This window comes from Pogona vitticeps, chromosome 4 (genome assembly GCF_051106095.1).
Source record: "Pogona vitticeps strain Pit_001003342236 chromosome 4, PviZW2.1, whole genome shotgun sequence".
Taxonomy (NCBI): Eukaryota; Metazoa; Chordata; class Lepidosauria; order Squamata; family Agamidae; genus Pogona; species Pogona vitticeps.
The window spans coordinates 223576329-223598053 of NC_135786.1; the positions used below are offsets into that span (position 1 = coordinate 223576329).

Here is a 21725-nt window from a genome sequence, read left to right on the forward strand (position 1 = left end):
TTCCACTTTTCACCCAGCTTTTCCTTTGGCTCCCTAGTCTGTGACCTGATAAACTCAGTGCATCCTAATGACTTACGTGTGTTTGAGAACCCAGGGGCTGAATCACCCTCCCATTTTTATTTGTTATTTTTTGCTGGGTTTGAGGGATACAAAATCCTTGGACATCTGTCAACTTAAAAAGAGAGTTGTTAGATCTGTCCTTAAATCTAGCTGACCCAGCACCTGTAACGGCCAACGAGAAGCCCACAGCATCAGGTGCTTCAGCAGCCACAACACATGGCTGCATCAGAAATTGGGAATATAGGAACTCCAGACGTCATTAAATACTCTGGAGTTGGGTATTGAGCAATATATAGCAACAAACCTAATTCCGTAGAACCATAATTCGCAAAGTTCTACATCTTGCTAATCTTTTCTTTATGAAGTATGGTGATGACCCAAGCAACTAACCTGATGATCTTGAGTGTTTTATCTTGCTCTGTTGATTCCTTGTTTACGAGTGTAGCTATGCAACACAGTTACAGCAATTTGATTCCGTCTAGGTCCACCTGCAAAATCCTGAGATCTATAATTTGGTGAACAACCGCTTAGAATTTTCTCCGGTGCTTCACAAGTGGGCACTAGAGCTTTTGAACAGATATGGAGGCAGTGACAGATTTTATTTTCTTTGGCTCCATGATCACTGCAGATGGTGACAGCAGCCACGAAATTAAAAGACGCCTGCTTCTTGGGAGGAAAGCAATGACAAACCTCAACAACATCTTAAAAAGCAGAGACATCACCTTGCCAACAAAGGTTCGCATAGTCAAAGCTATGTTGTTTCTAGTAGCGATACAGCCATACAGAGAAGGGGCAGGAGCCGTTCTCGATCATCCCAGAGTACATGACATGTAATAATCAGCTGAAGTCACAGGAAGCCAGATTTTGGCTGAATATCAGGAAAAGACCTTGATGTTGGGAGAGTGTGAAGGCAAGAAGAGAAGGGGATGACAGAGGATGAGATGGTTGGACAGTGCCACTGAAGCGACCAACATGAATTTAACCCAACTTCAGGACGCGTTGGAAGACAGGAGGGCCTGGTATGCTCTGGTCCATGGGATCACGAAGAGTCGGAGAAGACTTAACAACTAAACAATAACAGATATATTAATTTAAGGAAAGGGTCATGTACCATCAAAAGAATCAATGCAGTTTTGGAAGGGGAATGAGGCATCATAAATCAAATAAATGCAGGTCTTCAAAGGATTCCAATGGAAGAGAGCACTTTATGAATTTGCATTTGTTATGTTCCTTATTTGTTAGTTTTGTATTTTGTTTATGTGTGTTTTATATTCTTTTTAAAAAATCTGTCACTATTTATTATTATTATTATTATTATTATTATTATTATTATTATTATTATTATTATTATTATTATTATTATTATTATTATTATTATTATTATTATTATTAAACAACCAATGTTTTTTATAATTTTGATAGACTGTGCTTGGTGTTGCTGAATAACAATAGTACTACTAATTTAAAAAAAAATTGGCTGCCTCATGTCACAGCAACACTGTAATACAGTACTAGCAAAAGACAAGAGAACTAATAATCAGCGCCTCTTCAAACGTCGTCGGCCCCACAAAGAAAGAGAAAGCGAGCAAGACAGCCCCCAGGCAGGGCCTCCCCCGGTGGACACAAAAGGGGCACTTCTGCCTCTCTAGCGAGTGTACGGAAAAGAGCAATGGCTGCGCCCTGTGGGGGCCCCGTGATGTTTTCCGTACAAGGCCGCCTCGCGGAACCGGAAACGACGGCGTGCCGTTCGCCGGTCGTCTCGCTCTAATTGGCGGCGCGGCTCCTGAAAGTGGTCGGCTTCCGGTCCTTTTCGGAGGGCGACCGGTGGTGGGGTTCGCTTCCCGGAGCCCCGTCCTCGAGGAAAGCAAAGCGGCGACCGGCTGAGGCAGCGCTGGGCTTACTGGGGAGACAAAGACCAGGTAGAGCCCCAGGTGTGCCTCTCTTGGCGCCTCTGCTCATATTGGCCCTTTATTGTTTCCGAATTTCATGGCGTGCAATTCCTCCGTGGGTCTCCTGAGCGGCCGGTACTGTTTCTTCCTGCCCGCTACCCAAAGGACAGCCGTGTTAGTCTGTTGAAACAGAGTCCTGTGACACTTGGAAGATGGCAGCAATCTGCAGAGGGGTAGCCGCGTTAATCTGCTATGTAGCAAAAACTAAAGTACCGGTGGCAGCTTTAAATTAAGCAGGAGATGCTCATTACCTCTGTTCTTTATTATCACCTTGCATGCTTATTAACAGTGTTAATAATTTTTTATTTTTTCGTTCATTCTATTTATACCCCGCCTACCTGGTCATCGCAAATAATCTAATTGTCAGCCTCTATTTTACCTGGCTTCCGCTCTCCCCATCAGAAACGCTGGGTACATAAACTTGTAGCCTGCAAGCCATCAGCTACATGGCCCAAGAAAGTCAATTGCGATCCCCAGAAACTCACTTTGAAATACGTAAATACTTTGTAGAAGTACAGTACTCTCATGCTTTTGATTCTTGGATTCCCAGGATGAATAGAGTGATGGACTAGGACTCTGGAGGAAACTCCCTGGAGGAGTGGAATTGGTAAAACCACTTAAATATCTCGCTTACGGTGAAAGCTCTATTGGGGTCATTAGAAGTCCTTGCCAGTTCTGATCTGACAGCACAAAATACATAGAATTTTTTTTGTTTTTATTGTACATACTTTACTTACTGTGTTGGGTTGCAGTTTAGTTCTTCTTTCTTCGCGTTAGAAGCACTCCAATATTGCTTTTGTAGAGGAAGGATCAGCTGAAAAGGTGTTGAGAGCACTAGAAAGTGTTCACAGTTCTCACATTCTCCCCCCCCCCCCGCTCTTTGGTTCATGTCAGTGTTATTTCACCTTGCTTCCTCATCCATAATTGGTTTGTAATCACAGGTGTATTAACCACAATATGTTGTAGTTATTTGTTTTAGCTTTGTATTTCTTCTTCTGCAGGACCCCATTAGAGGATTACAGTGGACCCTCGACTTACAGACAGCTCGACTTACAGACTTTTCGAGTTACAGACTTCTCTGGCTGCAAAATTTAGATTCGACTTGCAGCCAGAGAATCGACTTACAGACCAGAAAAAACCAAAATGGAATAAAAATAGAATAAAAACCACTGGTTATGGGATTAATCGGTTTTCAATGCAGTGCAGGTCAATGGAGATTCGACTTACAGACTTTTCGACTTGCAGCCACCATTCCAATACGGATTAATTCCTTAAGTAGAGGGTCCACTGTACTAAAATAATGTATCAGAAGTGGTCAAGCAGCAGTGACTAAGCAGACGGATCTGGACCAAATATAAAACTGTAGACCGTGGTATCTTAATAAAGCTTTTGAGAAGCTGCTTTGGCCTCCAAGCTAACTTGAACGTTTACACTGGCTCAGATTGCTAAAACCAGTAGGGCAAATTAGTCATGATTTAACAGCAGATTTATTAATTTCTGTGTGATGTATGTGCAACTAATTTGGCTGTGCCTGTTGTGATGGCACTGTGGGTTAAACTGCAGAAGCCTCTGTGCTGAAAGGTCAGAAGACCAGCCGTCGTAAGATCAAATTCACACGACGGAGTGAGCCCCTGTCGCTTGTCCCAGCTCCTGCCAACCTAGCAGTTCGAAAGCATGCAAAATGCAAAACTGCGAGTAGAGAAATAGGTACCACCTTGGTGGGAAGCGCTGGCCACGTGACCACGGAAACTGTCTTCGAACAAATGCTGGCTCTATGGCTTGGAAACGGGGATGAGTACCGCGCCTTAGAGTCGGACATGACTGGACTAAATGTCAAGGGGAAACTTTTCTTTGGCTGATGTTGTGATAGCATGGTTTGACTCCTGTAGAACCTGTGCATATATTACTGAGATTTATTTTTACTTTGCAGAACCTCACAGCGAAATGTCTACACCACCTCTAGCTGGAGTAGGAATGCCTCCTGGCCCGTTTTCCGGTCCCCAGTCTCAAGCTGCGCGGGAAGTCAACACTGCTTCTCTGTGTCGCATTGGTCAAGAGACTGTGCAGGATATTGTATTTCGTACCATGGAAATCTTCCAGCTATTAAGAAATATGCAGGTGAGATGGAACACTATCCTCCTCCTTAATACTATTAGACTTTTATTTTTTGTGCCATTCTTGAATTAATTTGAAAGAGGGTACTGTAGCAAATGGGAAAAAATTTCAAGCTGACACGGAAAGAGTTTGGTATTTGAAAGGAAGAACTGTAGTTTGCCAAGCATTTTAAATTAATTTAAAATAATTTTAAAGACATATTGTCACATTATACTTAAAATTTGCAAAAAAGAAAAAACAAAACATTGTTTAAATAGGTGCAAATAGACTAAAACAACAAGAAGCCATTGCATATGCAGAATTTAACATGATACATTTAGAGCTACATATGTTGTAAATGAGTCGCTATGTTCTGCTCCAGGTATTTTTTTTTAATTTTAGAGACTTTCTCAATTGCTCCTTCAGCAGAGTAGTTGCCAGGGATGGGGACTTGCAACTCATGATCAAGTCCGACTCAAGTTGCACTAGCAACTTGATTCATACTCAGCTTGATTTTTTTTAAGACTTATATTTGACTCATGGCTTGGACCCATTAAGTTCAATAAGCATTTTCAAGTCCTTATGGTTTTAATGGAGACCTGAGGTGTGTGTGTGTATTCCCAATACATCTCCAAATTTCTTATTGTTCTCAACAGATTCACCACTACAATCTGATTCTGTCTTTTTTTAAAAAATGATTATCTGGGCAGTTTTCTTGGCTGAGTATTGCTGATGCGATTAGTATTTCCATATACCTGCCTCTAAAGCAAATAGTGGGCATTGATTGCAAAGTAGACTTTCGTAAGAAATATTTATGCCTATTAGCAAAATTGGTCTTTTTTTTTTGATACTCCTGTTTTAGAAGCTGGTTGAAATGTGACTGGGTTTTATTCATTTCTTAACAACAAACATAATAATCATGCTTGACTCTTCCAGCTCCCAAATGGCGTTACCTATCATACGAGCACATATCAAGACAGGTTAGGAAAGCTACAAGAACATCTGCGTCAGCTGTCAATTCTTTTTCGGAAACTGAGATTAGTATATGACAAATGCAATGAAAACTGTGCAGGGCTTGACCCTGTTCCAATAGAGGTAAGTAGAAGTTGGCAAACAGATATTTAAATCTGTGGTGGGCAGATTTGAGACTTGTGGGGGCCTACTTTACTGTTCACAAAAACTACCAAGATCCACCAACTGGAGCCTAATGCGAAAGATCTGGATGCGCAAAGTTTGCATTTTTACAATTCTGAAGACATGAAATTTGAGTACTTGTGAATAGAGTGCAGTGGAAATAACTGCTCCTGATGGCCCCACTCTTTATTAATGACAGCAGCATAATTTTGGGTTTATAGTGTAGTTGATATTAAACAAATAACAGCTGGAAACCTTTGCGACATATCACCCACAGTTCTGGCAATGAGTCAAGAGCCATCTTTGCCCACCTGTAGTAGGTCATGCTTCGTGTTAGGAGAATTCAAAAGCCTTGTGTAAATCAGTTTTTCCAGTTGCTTGCACTGACTGATGGATTTCAGAAGTCTCCACCTTTGCTCCTTGATCGTGGGGCTGCACATTACAATATAAATATTTATTTGAAAGTAACCATTTAAAATTTCCTATACAAAACCAAATAGATACAGTGGTGCCTCGCTTAGCCATTGCCTTGTTTAACGATGTATTCGCTTAGCAATGAGGTTTTTGGAGTGATATTGCGCTCCGTTTAGCAATGTTTCCTATGGGGAAATTTCGCATAGCGATGTTCGGGACCTTTCTTCGCTTAGCGATGACAGTTTAGGTCCCCCTGTTTCGCTTAGCAAAACAGCTGTCAAACCTACAGTTCAGTGCATTCCAATGGGGGGGGGAATTCACCAGAAATTAACGAAGACTCAGAACAAAGCCAAATTAAGTTTGCAAAGGTTTTACAAGGTGCACTAACGATTCCAAGCATTTTAAAGAGTTTTTGAACATTTTAGGACACTTTAAAAATAGCGAAAACGGACCTGTCAAAACCATTGAAATGCATTGAAACCTATTCAGTGCATTCCAATGGGGGAACCGCATTTTGCTTAGCGATGTTTCCTATGGCGATTTTCGCTTAAGGATGGTAATCCCGTTCCCATTGGAACGGATTATCCGGTTTTCATTGCATTCCTATGGGAAATGGTGTTTCGCTTAGCGATGTTTTCCCATAGCGATGTTTTTTTGGGAACCAATTAACATTGTTAAGCGAGGCACTACTGTATTTAAAATGTTACTGAAAAGCTAGTGTTCGTAGTTCTCTTTTAATTGGCTCACGTACAGGCTTTCATACCTGATTTTATAAGACGTTTTTAGTAGGCCTTATACATTTGTTTTGCTCACATTTGTAGCAACTTATTCCTTATGTTGAAGAGGACAGCTTTAAACATGATGATCGAGGAGCAGCCAGCCAGCTTCTCTTTGCTAGTGAAGAGAGAAGAGAAATCATGGAAGTGAACAAGGTAACAATTTATGTGTGGTTTGCATGCAGCAGATGTGATTGTAGAAGGCTTTATTTATTACTGTTAATGCATACATCCAACTATTGCAAATAAATAAATTGGAACAATGATTGAATTCTCTTAAATTCAAACTTGTTCTTGCTCATTTTTTTCCTGGCACTTGTGCTCTACACCATCCCATGTTTGTTCAAAGATGATATAAGTGTCCTTATATTTTTGACACCCTGACTTGTAGATGCCTGGCTTGGAACAAGGTGTCTTTCTTTGAAAGTTTCTCTTTCTTAACCAGTGTTGCTATGGACCACGTGGTCTGAATCCTCTGTGGGTTGAAGGTTTGTACAATGGAAAGAAAAGGAACAGCTGAGTAAAGTTCTGTCTGCCGTAAGGGTGGTACTGGGTAAAACAGTCACAACTTCTAGTTATTATTGCTACATGAGTGCTCTGTACTGTTCACAAAGTGACACTATGCAAGGGAAAAAAAACTCATACTCAATACTATGTACCTTTTCTTCATCCATTAACTACTTCTTACCCAAACACAAAGCATCCTTTTTCCTGCTGGCAACATGGGTGCAATATTGCACAGCAGTATTGGACCATTTCCTGGTTTTTGACTCACAGAAGCAGAATATCCCACATTCATAAATGAGGTTTTTAAAAGAATTGAATTATATTCCCTTCATACTAAAAGTGGAACCAGAGCTTTGGCTTCAGTGTAAATATACGTTTTCAAACTAACATTGAAGTCTGTACAATGGTCACATAAGCATTTATTGTGGAATTATTTGATGTTCTGTTGTCATTTATCTGTGCAATTTATCCTTCAGCTCACAAAATTAAATGCAGAACTAATAGTGGGCAACATATTTTTGTGGTAAGGTTGATTTAACAAATTGTTTGTGCCCAGACTCATCGGATGCATGAAATAATCTCTAAAGGTGTGCATGTGTCTGTGCTGCACAGTGTGTTATAAGGAGAAAGATTATGGGCCAAAAGCCTTTGGTGTACAAGACATACTGCCTGTGATGGTCCTGTGTCATGCTAAATTGAATTAAAATAGTCACATTATAGGGATGTTGATCTCCCATTAAGCCTGTGTGTCCAGCCCCACAGTCTATCTGTTGAAGAATGGAGATTTGCAATAGGGTGCATGCAGACAATCTGAAAGTGCTTTGGGTAAAGGTAAAGGTTTCCCTTGAAATTTAGTCCAGTCGTGTCCGACTCTAGGGTGCGGTGCTCATCCCCGACTCCAAGCCGTAGAACCAGCGTTTGTCCGTAGACAGTTTCCATGGTCACGTGGCCAGAGCGACTAGACATGGAATGCCGTTACCTTCCCACTGTGGTGATACCTATTTATCTACTCGCATTTTTACATGCTTTCGAACTGCTAGATTGGCAGGAGCTGGGAGAAGTGACGGGAGCTCATCCTGTCACATGGATTTGATCTTACGATTGCTGGTCTTCTGACCTTGCAGCACAGAGGCTTCTGCAGTTTAACCCACAGCACCACCATGTCCCTGAAAGTGCTTAGATTACTGTAAAAAAATAGATAGACAAAACGTTCCTAACTCTAGGGCTAGATGCTATTGTTAACAGCAGAGATGGATACCTTTGGCGTGTCAGGGGAACCTGTGTCCCCTGCGGGGTAATGCTCAGATCATAAAACATAACAACAACAACAAAAGAACTGCCTGGATGTGACTAGAAATCATTTTCTGGTTTTTTGTAAGAAATTAGTATTTGGGGTGTTAAATGCTTCCTGGAGAGTTGTGAGTAATTTAAAGGTAAATTGCCTTTACTGGATGCTTGCTGGAGATGTCATTCTCCTTTCTAGGTGAGGATTGGATGCCACAAAAAGCACCCTGGGTGTCAGCATTCTGCCCCCCCCCCCCGATTTAGATCCTTGACTATCCAAGGAGTGGTTTGTCGCGCAAGAGCTAGTTGAGCCCTGGTATGTTGTGTATTTCTCAGCATTTCCCCTATGTATGTGTCTGTGCCCACATGTGTGTATCAGTCTGACCACTGAGGATAAATAGTTGGTGTATTAGATTCCTGGGTTTTAGTCTAAAGAGTCTTTTACTGCAACAGATCTGTCAGTCTTTGTGGTACCAGAAGGATCTATCATTTGTATATCTAAGTAATTAAAAGTTCTTTGGAAAACTGAAGATTTTTAAAAGAAGCAGGCTGACATTTCAGCTTCTGTCACTGCCAATTAGTGAGGAAAAAGATGTTATAAAACCTCGTATTTCCACCCTGTCAGTGCCTAGACACAAGAAAAAAAAGTGAATTTAAGGAAGAACTACTCTCTCGTCAGACTCAATCATATAACTTCATACAGATGGATGAAGATTTAATAAAACATGAAATCATGCACAGTTCATAGATATATGAAGCCTTTAATTGATATGTTCCAATGTTTTTTGTGTATTGATAACTTTATGGTGTGCATTTGCCCATGTTATGGTACCCAAATGCTAATTTGTGTATTATCCTCCTTAAAGTGATCTTGCAAGAGGAGTTTCATGAATGTTTATGATGGTATCTGACCTGTTAGTTAAGATGATTGAGCACAGCGATAGCACTGCATTGAAATTTGTGCTTCGAGCCCTTCGACTAGCTTAGTCTGTGTGCATCTAAACACTATGATAAACTTTCTAGATCTTTAAAATAAGTGTTAAAGATCAGCATGAATTTTCCTAAATATTACTGTATGTAAATATTCATCAGCTTCTATGGAGGAAGCTTCTTAAATATTCTCCACTAGTTGGAATTTAGCCTGAATTGAGCTCATCTGCAACAAACATGAAGAAATATTCTTATCATGAACCCAAAAGCTATAGTCCTAAACCCACTTACATGAGAGTAAGCCCCATTAAATTCAGTGAGACTTGCTTCTGAGTAGGCACAAGTGGTGCTGTTCAGACATGACGTATGTTTGTACATATCTCATAGTTGGAAACTGTATTACTGTATAAGGGAATAATTTACAATGTTCTTTTGACTATTTCTTTTAGTAGTCTTTCTTTGGGTTCTACCACGTCAGCCTCTCATTTTAGAGAGCCCCCTCTCCGAATTTACAGTTAAAACCTGGAATTGTATTCACATAAGGACAAACAGGTTAATACAGAGTCTAGAATGCTGGTCTGTCGTGCTCAAGGCAATTAGAGACTATTTCTTACAAGAATTATTTTTATGTCATGTGTTGTCATTTTGGGGAGGGGGGAAATTGTTTGTTCTATTAAATATGCATATACTTAGTAAAATACACAAATCATAGAATCATAGGATAATTATGTTGGGAGGGGCCTATAAGGCCATTGAATCAAACTCCCTGCTCAATGCAGGAATCCAAATCAAAGGATATCTGACAGATGATTGCCCAATTTTCTCTTTAAAGCCTCCAGCATTGGAGCACTCACCACCTTTCAAAGTACTGTAATTGGCTCCATTGTTGTACTGTTCTAACAGTTAAGTTTTTCCTGATATTCAGCCAAAATCTGGCTTCCTGTGACTTCAGCTGATTATTACATGTCAGGTACTCTGGGATGATCGAGAACGGCTCCTGCCCCTTCTCTGTATGGCTGTCTTTCAAGTATTTGAAAAGTGTTATCATATCTTCCTTCAGTCATCTTTTCTCAAGGCTTGAACATGCCCAGTTCTTTCAGTCTTTCCTCATAAGGCTTGGTTCCCAGTTCCCTGATCTTCCTTGTGAACTTGTTTCATTTTGTCAGCATCCTTCTTAAAGTCCAGTGCCCATAAAAGGACACAGCACTCAAGTTGAGACCTAGCTAGTTCCAAATAGAGGGGGACTAGTAGTGCACTGGATTTGGAGCCAATACAATGGTACCTCGACTTAGAAACGTCCCTACGTATGACCATTTCAAGTTACGACCAGCTCCAGCTGCAAAATTTTGCTTCGACAGTACTTGCGTCTGGAGCTTCCACTTATGAATAGAAAAAAGGTGGGAAATTCAAATTTCTAACTGTAGGTGGCGACGGGGCTGCTGCTTTTTAGCTCTTTCGACCCAGCAGTTAATGAGTGTGCCATCGGAGGAGGCTTGGGACTGCCTCGCTTCTGCTTCTGAGTGTGTGTGTGTTTGCAGGGAGGCTTCAGGCTGCCTGGTAAGGTAAGGTGCATTTTTCTGCTTTTTAAAAGCTGTTCTGGGTGTTTTTGCAGCATGGTTTTGGGCTGGGGGGTTATGTTTCTGTGCTGTGATGGGCCTTGAGGGGTTTGTTTATTTGTTGGGTTTTTCCCCCATTTCTGATGGGTCTTGGGGCTTGGTTGGTTGGTTGGTTGGTTCACCTCCCCCCCCCATTTCTGATGGGTCTTGGGGGCTTGGTTGCTTTTTGGGTTTTTTCCCCATTTCCGATGGGTCTTGGGGGGGGGTTGGTTGCTTTTTGGGTTTTTTCCCATTTCCGATGGATCTTGGGGGTGTTGGTTGGTTGGTTGGTTTTTTTTTTCAATTTTCGATGGGTCTGGGGGTTTGGTTGCCTTTTCAGTTTTTCCCCCCATTTCCGATGGGTCTTGGGGGGTTTGTTGGTTTTTTGCCTTCCCTCATTTCTGATGGGTCCTGGGAGGGTTGGTTGCTTTTGGGTCCCCCCATTTCTAATGTGTCCTACATGCTTTGTTTTCTTTGCATTTACGACCTGCCACCTTTGTTCTGTGTGCATTTCTGATCTGCTGAGTCTTGCATGCTTGATTGCTTTTCTCTTTCCCCACCCCCCTTCGGCCAGAAGGGATTAATCGCATTTCCAATGTGTCTTGCAGTGATTTTTGTGTGTGTGATTTTTTTTCTTCAGCGGGAACGGATTAATTTCATTTCAATGCATTCTTATGGGAAATGGTGCTTCGACTTGCAACCATTTCGAGTTACATCTATCTTCTGGAACAGATTATGGTCGTAAGTCGAGGCACCACTGTAATTCTGTTACTGCAGCCTAAAATAGCATTGGGCCTTTTTGCGGCCACATTGCACTGTTGGCTCATATTCAGCTTTAGTCTACTACACTTCTGAGATCCTTCTCACTTGTAGTATTACTGAGCCAAGTATCCCCAGGCTATTAACTGTGCACATGGTTTTTCTCTTCCCGGTGTGTAACTTTGCACTTACCATTGTTAAATTTTATTCTCTTAGACTGCTAAAGATCGGTTTGAATTTTGTTCCTGTCCTCCAAGACATTAGCTGTTCCACCCAAAGGATGTAAATGTGTTACATATACTGTATAAAGATATGAGCTTGTTTCCCTTCTACTTCTTAGAATTTTGTAGGCACTGTGAAACACAACTGCACAATTCGGCAAGTGATGCTGTTTCTGTAACAAACAGTATGTTGTGCTTCACTCCCTTCTCTGGTCTGGAGAGCAGCTTTGTACCCAGCCATGTACCTGCTGCACATTGGATGCCAGGAGAGAGGAACAAAAGCTTGTATATGATTTTCTGTTATTTTCAGCTTCATAAGTTGAATGCCATAATTTACACCAGTTGATTGCTTCTAGTTAATGAGTCGCCACATGTATTCCTGATCACATGCCAAGACATATGACTGGTGCACAACAAGGAATACAAGAGATGACGCACTGACTAGCAGCAGTTTGCCCTTGTGTTTTACGCTACTGGACTTAATGGTGATACAAACAAACTAATGCAGTTTTGGCTCTTATAAAGTACTGCAAACAGGCCTACCACTATAAAGTGATATGGTAAATTTCTGTTTCTAATAAAGGACTTTTAAGGCCTAAAAGAGAAAGAGATTAAAGTTATGTTTAATTTATAGCCACTTTTAGGAACACAAGCAGGCCCTACACTCCATCAGAGATCATTGGTTCCTGAATCATAGATGGAATTTAAAGGTCATTTAAGGAAATCAGCAGGCCTCCCTCCCTACAATTCTGTGTCAAATCATAATTCTTTGTGGCACTTGAAAAACAGTTCCTAAGCAGCTTGTAATGAAATACTCAAGTTTATGATACTCTACTGGATTGAAAGGAATATAGTGTCCCCATGAAAGGGCATAATAATATTGCTTTATTTTGCACTGGTCAGACTTCATCTGGAATATTGTGTGACCAGTTCTGGGAACCACATTTTAAGAAGGATGTAGAAAAGCTAGGACATGTCCACAGGAGGGCAACTAGAATGATAATGGGTTTGGAAACCAAATCCTGTGAAGAATAGTTGAAGGAGTTGGGTGTGTTTATACTTGTGAAGAGAAGACAGAGAGGAGATATGATAGCCATTTTCAAACATTTGAAGGGCTGTCATTTGGCAAATAGAACAAGTTTGTTTTCTGCACTTCAAGTAGGTAGACCTGGTAGAAGATGCTCCCAGCAGTGAAAGTTGTTTGGTAAGAGAATGGACCACTTGATAGTTAAACACCATTCTCCAGCATTGAAGGTCTTTAAACAGAGGTGATGCAGAGTAAATGAAGATTTCCCCAAGTGTCTTAACAGTGGTCAAAAGGTTAGATGCCTTCTTTGAACCACTGTTTCTTCCTTCCTGTCTAGTCACATGCTCATATCCTCAATTTTCTTTTTAGTACTATATATAGTTAATATTACATCAGTAACTGAGCTGAGTTGACTACCAATTAAAGCTTGTTGTAGTTTAGTTGTTAAGTCATGTCCGACTCTTTGTGATCCCATGGACCAGAGCACGCCAGGCCCCCCTGTCTTCCACTGCCTCCTGGAGTTGGATCAAATTCATGTTGGTAGCTTTGATGACACTGTCCTCTATCGTCCCTTTCTCCTCTTGTCCTCACACTTTCCCAACATCAAGGTCTTTTCTCTTCTCATGAAATGGCAAAAGTATTGGAGCCTCAGCTTCAGGATCTGTCCTTCCAATTAAAGTTACAGTGGTGCCTCACATTATGATGTTAATTCGTTCCAGTGAAATCGCTGTAGAACGAAAACATCGTAATGCGAAAATAAAAAGCCCATTGAAACGCATTAAAACCCCTTCAATGCGTTCCAGTGGGCTGGAAACTCACCATCCAGCAAAGATCCTCCATAGGGCGGCCATTTTTGGTGGCTGTAAAGCGAGGAATCTGTCCCAGAAAACAGCGGGGAGCCATTTTATTTACTTGGTGGCCATTTTGAAACTGCCAATCAGCTGTAGAAAAATTGTTGTTTTGCGAAGAAACGATTCCCGAAGCAGGGAACCAATCATCGCAAAGCAAAACAAGCCTATTTAGATCATCGTTTTGTGATCGCAAAAGCAATCGCAAAAACATCATCGTAATGCAGTTTGGTCATAATGCGGGCAATCGTAATGCGAGGCACCGCTGTACTATGGGTCTAAACCAGAGTGTCAAGCTGACATCTAACCAGTATTTCAAAACTGTTTAAAACAATCTGCAGCTTTCTCCTCAGAAAGCTGAAATGGATGCATGTCTGTAGAAGCTTTTTGCCATACAAGATGAGCTTTTTGGGTACCAAAATCCAGATCCTTTGGAAAGAAAGATGCCTTTCCAAGCACAGAAAAGCGGCTGGAGAGGGGCGTTGTATGAGTGGGTCATGAGAGTGGTGAAAGTCTCCCTGCAGCCAGGCATGGTTCCATCTTGCCTTAAAAAGATGAGGGTAAGGCCTTAGATGGAAGAGCCTTCCATTTCATGTTAAATAGCTGCTAGCCAGTCTCAGTATTCCAATTTTGTACAAGGAGTTAGAATGTGAATCAAGGAAATACAGAGGAGCCTGAATGAGATGGATTAGACCCATTTCAGTCTGGCTTCAGATTTGCTTATGGGTCAAAAACTGCTTTGGTCAGCTTGGTGAGCAATCTACACTGGGAGTTGGGTGCGAGAGCATGGTCTTCTGGTTCAGTTGACATCTCAGCGGCTTTTGATATCATTAACCATGAGGTCTTTCTCATTTGCCTTCCTGGGATTCCATTTAGAGGCACTTTGTTACAGTGGCTGTGGTCCTTCCAAGAAGGGATGGATTTAAAAAGTGGGGTTTGGGACTCCTGTTTGATCCCATTGCCACTGTGTTTTTACTATTTTAGTTTTCTGCTTGTTCAGTTTATATCCCATCATTGCAAAACTCAAGGGGAATATTTTATTGTACCTGCTCTTGGCTTGTTCTTACCTGTAATTGCTTTAATCATCTTGTGAACCATTTTGAGACACAGTGCTTGGAGAATGGTGGGGCATTAGCCAAACAATCTTATTTTCGTCTTCATGATCATCGTCCTGCAGAGTCGTAGTCAGTGCCCTTTTTCACAGGTGAGCGCCTGCTATTGACCATTACTGGTGTAACTACTGTAGTGCCAATTGGTAACGTAGGTGGAGTGAGCCATGTCTTCCCTTTCCAGGTCAATATTTGATTTGCCATTTCCTGTCAGAAAAGGAGCCCAAACTGATTATGCACTGAAGAGCACTGTCTTAGGTGGAAGCTGTCAGTGTGAGGTGGTGTAAGCTGATGTTTTTCCAGCATTTTGGTGCATATTCTACATTTTAAAGTGGGATGACCAGGACTGTAGATAGCACAGAGGTAGTAAATTATAGATACATTATCTGTTTCCATCTGTGGTCTATAAGGGCAGACCTATTCCTGATCTTTCTTCTCCAGACACCGAGGTTGCTATGCCGTTCTAATCAGCCAGAAACAAATCTTCCTTTCCTTCCCAGCCTTTTGCAATCAGAAAATATATCTGGAAGCCCATGGAGATATTGCTGTCATCCTTTGAGTAATTTAAAATGTGTCAGTTCCTTTCATCTGCTTACCTTTTCATTTAAAAGATGGTGAGAGACTACAGCTTGCAGAAGCTATGTTCTGGATGCTTCGCCCTCTTAATTGGAGGGAAAAATCCCCAAATGTCAGTTCATATATTTGTTATTTAATAGGCATATTTCACACTGCTACACAGACAAGCATGTTTTCTTAGTTATATCAACTAGGATGAGGAATGATGATACACAGTGTGGTATAGTGGGTAGAATAATGGATTAGAATTCAGGAGGCCTGGGTTCAAATCCCCACTCAGCCCCGGAAACTTGCTGGAGGAATCGAACTGGTAAAACCACTCCTTAAACCTCTTGCTTACCTTGAAAGTCCTTTTAGGGTCCGTATGAGTCAGTTCCGACTTGATAGCACATGACTAACTATGAGGACCACAGTTAAATCACTACAAGCCGCCTAGAGTGGATCGTTGGTCCAGATAGGCAGGATAAAAATCAAATAAATAAATAAATAAAAATAAATAAGTAGGGGTGGGAATAGCTGTTGATTATACGTGCACTCCCTTGTCAGGTCTTAACAAGTTCTGGTATTACAGCAATTGTAGTTACCGTACTTGTTGGGATCTGTAAAGCGAAATGGCTATACAGAAGCCCTTAGCACTTTCTGTTCCTAAGGCTGAAGAAGAAACGAATGGGCAGCAGCAGGGGGCAAAATGTGCGCTTGCCCTCTACCAGAAAAGGACACACGCACACACATGTATAAATCAATATTATGAAATTAGTTTAGATAGTGCCATACTGTTTTTCTCCAGTTGCCATTCCGAAATCAAACACTCCTAGCTGGATCCTATTACCTCACCAGGGCTTCTTGCAAGTCAGCATTTTCCAGAGTGTGTTAAGTGATTAGCACCCTTCCTGGCATCGTTCTAACAATCACTAACTACTATCGCTTCGTATCTTAAAAGGCAAGTCCTTCACATGAACTGCATCTGGCAAAAATGCTGGGAGTGAAAAAAGATGGTAACCTTTGTAGGGTTCCACTTTTTGGGACACGAAAATTGTCCAGACAACTTCAGTGATCTCTCCAAAGATTTTCTTCCTTGTTGTTTTGCACTTAAATTATGTGAAATAGTTATTTTGCTTCAGAGGCTATATTCCAAGTTTTGCAGCTGAAATGTAACTTAAGATTAGTCAGATTTGTATGTCTAAATATGAGGAGGGAAAGTCTGTACATAATTCTGATGGCTGCTTTTGAGTGTAGATATTCCTTGTTCCCTATTTATTGAAGAGATATAACTGTAGTTTACAGTATAAGAAAAATGATACAATGGAACAAGTAAGCATGGGAAAAAAAATTAGAACAGCAGATATAAAAGTTTGGCATTACAGTGAGATGGAATGTCAGTGCTTAAATGCACCATTGGAAATAGAAATCAAAGATTAAAAGCCCAGTAAAACATCTAACAACTTAGATTTACCAAATGTTATCGCTCTTACCCAGAAAAGGGAAAGAGAGATAGCAAACTCAGCAACAACACACTGGAGAAAGATTTAGGGGTGCTCGTGGGTAACAAACTGCACATAAAATGAGAGAAAGGTTGTAATTGGAAAGGTCGGTATCAGAAAAAAGAAAAGGGGTTTGGATGGAGAGATGGGGAAAGGACCTCAATGCACACCGTTTGAAGACAGGCCAGTGATTTTCCCCCAGTGTGTTGAATCAGTCTGTTTGATGGCTGGGTGGAGAATGTGGTGGGGATCTTTTGTGTATCCTGCTTCAGATTTAAAGGTGGAAGAAAGATAATGGGTGTATTGATTCTATGGGGAAATGATGTGTAGTAATTTCAGTGGACGGGAGTGCGATGCCAGGGTGTCACACCAGTGGTTCTTCCAGTCTGCTCACCAGAGATCTTCTGCTAGAGGTGCCTGGGACAGGAATTTCTACTTGCAAAGCATGTGCTCCACCACTGAGAGATGGCCCTCAGCACATATCTTTTCCCTCTCCTGCAAAAAGTTGCAGAATATGACTAAGCTGTTCTGACCGTATGACCAGTTTCTGTCTTGTTCTCTCCCCTTTTCTTTTTCATAAACATTTTTGGCACTTCATGGAGACAATCCCTTCCCCACAATTCTTGTAGTAATTGAGTGGGCACACTGACATAGCATCTTAAATGATTTGTTCGAGGAGTGCTTATAAACTTGGTGCTAGATTGGACAGGTAATCTGTACACTAGTGTCTTTGTGGAGAGTGAAACAATCTGACTCTTATACAGGAGAGAATCTTTGTCCCTAGATGTTCAGGGAGATGTCTTTCAAGTCACTCTACTAATACATTTCTGTTTGAGAACTTAGGTCCTTGTATTGGGAGCAATGTAGGGGAAAAATGAAATAAATGAATTCCAAAATATGCCATTTTGTTCTGAGAGGCCTTGTCCAACCACTAGGCAGAGTAAGATGGCTACCTCAGACACAGGATAAATTTCGATGTGGCGCATGAACATCTCAGGTTGAAACTAAATAGAATATCTTCAGAGGTATGTGCCTCAGCAATCAAATGTATACAGTACATCTGATGTTTATACCATTATGTTGACCTTCCAATGACCAGTTGCAAAACAAAGCATGGCTACGTGCAAGATACTGATATGAGGAAACGCATGTTATGACATACAGATGTCTTTCACTACTCAAGGGAGCACGATTTCTAAACACGGGCCAGGCTTTTGGTCTAGTTTGACCTTAAGGAAGCTTGCTGCTTTAAGGTGCAGTGGAAGATAATCTCCCCATGCTACTGCTGGAGTCAGTGTCACTTGCTAATCTGGTCAGTTTCTCTAGAGGGAATCATGGTGGTGGCTCTTGGTCTTTGCTTCAGTCAGCCAGACATTTTGATGCTGTTTTGTCCTTTGGAGTACATCTTGTATAGCGACCTGGAGCCAAGGTGATTAAATGTTCTTTTTCGGAGGGGAGAGAATTTTGATTTTTTTGGGTTTGAAGCTTCCTTTTCCTGCCCCCCACCCCCAAGAACATGGGCAATGTACTGTATAAAACAAGATGTGCTTGAAATACATACTGTGCAACATTACATCCATAGACTATGCTGCTCTGCTCAGAAGTGTTTTCTCTATACTTCAAACTATGTCAAGTGTTCCAAAAGCAAAATTTAAAAAAAGGCACTGGAGGCATGGAGTTTAAAAGTCATAGCATGTTGCAGAATTCTTTTCACAGTCCAGGGAAGATCCCATGGGAGTAGTTCAGAGGCAAAGCTGCACAGTATATAGCACTAAAATCTGAAGAGTTGCACCCTGGGAAGTTTATTCATTGTAAAATGTGCCTGAGTTGGCATGGCTCCTATCTTCAACAGCAAATCCACGCTGATCTTGGTAACTAACCTAGGAGGCAAGATGCTCTTTAGCCAAACCAAACTGAACATTTATTCTTAGTTTTCGCTCAGTATAAAATGAAGGGGGTGAGGATGGAGAGAATGAGGATTTAATTCTTTATGCAAAAAGAGCTAAGTGACATCACACTGTGAGATAGAAATTGCAAAAGCCTTGGTTCTTACTCCTCACTCATTTGCTGTAGGATTATAGACTGATTATATTCCTTGTCTTGGCAAAATCTGAACACACTGACACCATTTCACAGTCATATAAAACATTATGGCTGTCACTTTAATCCATGGGATATTCATCAGTCTTTTGGTGGAAATGTACTTGGCATTGATATGTTTTGTTGTGAGCTTTCTTTCTCTTGATTTTTAAAAACATATTAAGACTGCAGTATTGTGTGTGTGCACCTGGGAGTAAGTACTGGAGATCTCAGTGGGAATTCAGAGTTGACATCTGTGCTATAATGAACAAATGCTATGTTTGCTTGTGAGGATTCCTCTTTAATAAAATAATGGGAATATGCTAGCATTGGTTGTCGTATCAGTGAAAGCATTGCTGAACAGGATCTGAGTATCTTAGTCTTCAGCCTCTGTATTGGTTCCAAAAATTTATTTGTGGGTCTTTCAGAAATTAATTAAATCTTTCATGGTTAGGCATTTTCACTCAAGGGGGATTAGTCTCAACTGTAAACCAGGCCTGAGATATAATGGCAAAGCTATCTGAGTAGCTGGCAGAATTGTTTCTCCATGGCTCCACCTACTACTAGCTATCTTCCCAATTCCTACATGTCATTGATATCCAGTGTACACTCCCTACCTTTTGTTTTACTCAGGTGAAGAAGTAAGAAAAATCATAGTAGAAGTTCAGGATCACAAGTTTCCCACCACTCCATTTCTGCAACAAAATCCATGAATGGTGCCTCTTTTTTCAGTTTGGAACCTTGCAACATATGGGCAGTTTGCATTACAGTGGTGCCTCACTTGACGATGTTAATCCGTTCCAGCGAAATCGCTGTAGAGCAAAATTGTCCTCAAGTGGGGAAAAAAACCATTGAAACGCATTGAAAACTGCCCAATGCGTTCCAGTGGGCTAAATACCTAATCGTCCAGCGAAGATCCTCCATAGGGCAGCCATTTTCCGGTGCCTCTCTTGCGAAAAATCCATCCTAAAAACAGCGGGGAGCCATTTTGCACAGCAGGCGGCCATTTTGAGAGCCACCAATCAGCTGTTTTCAGACCGTTAAGTGAAAAATCGGTTCCCGGAGCAGGGAACCAATCATCGTTAAGCGAATTTTACCCATTAAAACATCGTTTTTGCGATCACAAAAAGCTTATCATCAAGCGGATTCATAGTTTAACAAAGTAATTGTTAAGCGAGGCACCACTGTACCTGTACACTTTATCTCCAGACCATGGTGGAGAGCACTTGCCACACATGTTGCTGGAATGCAAGTCGGTGTCGGCTACCCCCTCTGTCTGCTCCACCCAGTTGTTAGCACTAACCAGCATAGATAACAGCTAGAAATTATTGGAATTGCAGTTTGATCACATGTTCTGGGCAATAGTTTCAGCATTGCTGCTCTAGACCTTAGTTCAAAATCAGTTTTCTTATACAGAAATCTGATGTTGCCGTAAGAAAAGATTTGTAAACTTGTTAGAACTACTCCTGGAGATGGCATTAGTGTGCTTGTGGGAAATCACGCCAGATATACCAGTGGAAAGTGCATTGCTGCCATGTGTCCTAACCATTGTTCTTTCTAGTGATTGTTGTGAGCTATTGATCTGGGACCCTCTACCCTGGTATATTTCTGAACCGCTGAGTATTACACTTCTGTGTTATGCTGCACACTGCCTTTTTTTCCTGCTAAAGTCAAAATATGTTGCCTGAACAAATGCCAATGTTGATAAACTTTCTTTCATTCCACAGAAACTGAAACAGAAGAATCAACAGCTGAAGCAAATCATGGATCAATTACGGAATCTCATTTGGGACATAAATGCCATGTTGGCAATGAGAAACTGAAATATGCTTTCTTTCTTTCTCATTACGGCAGTTGAGTTTATTTGTTAAGAAGGAAAAAATAACTTGTTAGAATGCATCCTTTTTTATGCCCTGCCACTTGTGTACAGCTATGTTTGTATAAAAATGAGTGTTCAGATTCTTGAAATTTGGTCAGTTATGATTATGAATATGGCAAGTTTGGCAAGTCTTATATAATAAAAGAATTCAGTACAGTTTTAAGCTTTGTTTTTCAAACTAGGACGGGCAACTTGTACTGATCTTCTGACAACATTTATCTTAAATCATCTCCCCAACACCATACTAAAGGACTTCTATTTAGAAAGAAAAAAAATCTATGCAAGTCGTCTAGAGAACAGGAAATATCTGTGCCGTCTTGATGCTGGTTAAGGCAAATAAAGAAACAGACACCAAAAACATACTGATCACAATGCTCATGCTCTTAATGTACTTGTGATTCTGTGGTCCCAAAATCAGAAGCTGATTTGGAAAAAGAGAAGCATCTTCTCTTGAGTTTTTGCACTTCAAAGGTAACCTGCTCCAGTGAGCTACTCTACCTACATCAGGATGTTCCTGTAACTTCTATTCTCAGAGCTCATTACTGGAGTTAATAATATGTCGCTCTGAAAGTCATTTTCTATATCTGTATTCCTCTTCATTGGGTTGCCACAGTTTATATGTACGTGTACATAAACCTCTTGTTAACTGTTTCACTTCATGCACCAAGTGGGTTATAATCCACAAAAGCTAAAACTGAAATAAATGTGTTAGTTTTCAAGGTACGTACCACAATACTTGTGTTTTTAGTTTCATTTATATCTTTGTTTTGTTTTTGAAAGTACATTCTGGCAGCACCTTTGAGGAGGAAAAACTTAAAGCTTGAAATATGCTGAAGCATTCATTTTTCCCCAAGAAAAACCACGACCACTTAATTATCTATATATCACCTTTTCTTCCTGCTACTGTTACAAACTGGCACAGCTTGCTTTCTGCAAAGCAACAAGAAATGTTCTCTGTTTAGGATGGTTAAACCAAGACAGCTGGAGTTTGTTCGCACCCACC

At 40.9% G+C, this 21725-nt stretch overlaps 1 protein-coding gene across 2 annotated transcripts; it reads left to right on the plus strand.

The window, feature by feature from the left end:
* Positions 1–1838: 1838 nt before the first annotated feature.
* On the plus strand, positions 1839–21455 carry MED30 (mediator complex subunit 30). Of its 2 annotated transcripts, none has more exons than XM_020789602.3 (5): positions 1839–1991; positions 3940–4127; positions 5040–5198; positions 6473–6583; positions 20571–21455. In XM_020789602.3, the coding sequence occupies exons 2-5, from the start codon at positions 3954–3956 to the stop codon at positions 20664–20666; spliced, it is 540 nt and encodes a 179-aa protein (XP_020645261.1). In that variant the 5' UTR covers positions 1839–1991; positions 3940–3953; the 3' UTR covers positions 20667–21455. The 2 variants fall into 2 exon arrangements, with proteins under 2 accessions (XP_020645261.1, XP_020645260.1); XM_020789601.3 differs by having other exon boundaries at positions 1846–1979.
* The last annotated feature ends 270 nt before the right edge of the window (positions 21456–21725 follow it).

Coding starts and splice junctions, on each gene's coding strand:
- MED30 (XM_020789602.3), top strand. CDS start 3,954: ATGTCTACACCACCTCTAGCTGGAGTAGGAATGCCTCCTGGCCCGTTT. Junction 5,199..6,472: donor TTGACCCTGTTCCAATAGAG/GTAAGTAGAAGT, acceptor TCACATTTGTAG/CAACTTATTCCTTATGTTGA. Junction 6,584..20,570: donor AAATCATGGAAGTGAACAAG/GTAACAATTTAT, acceptor TTCATTCCACAG/AAACTGAAACAGAAGAATCA.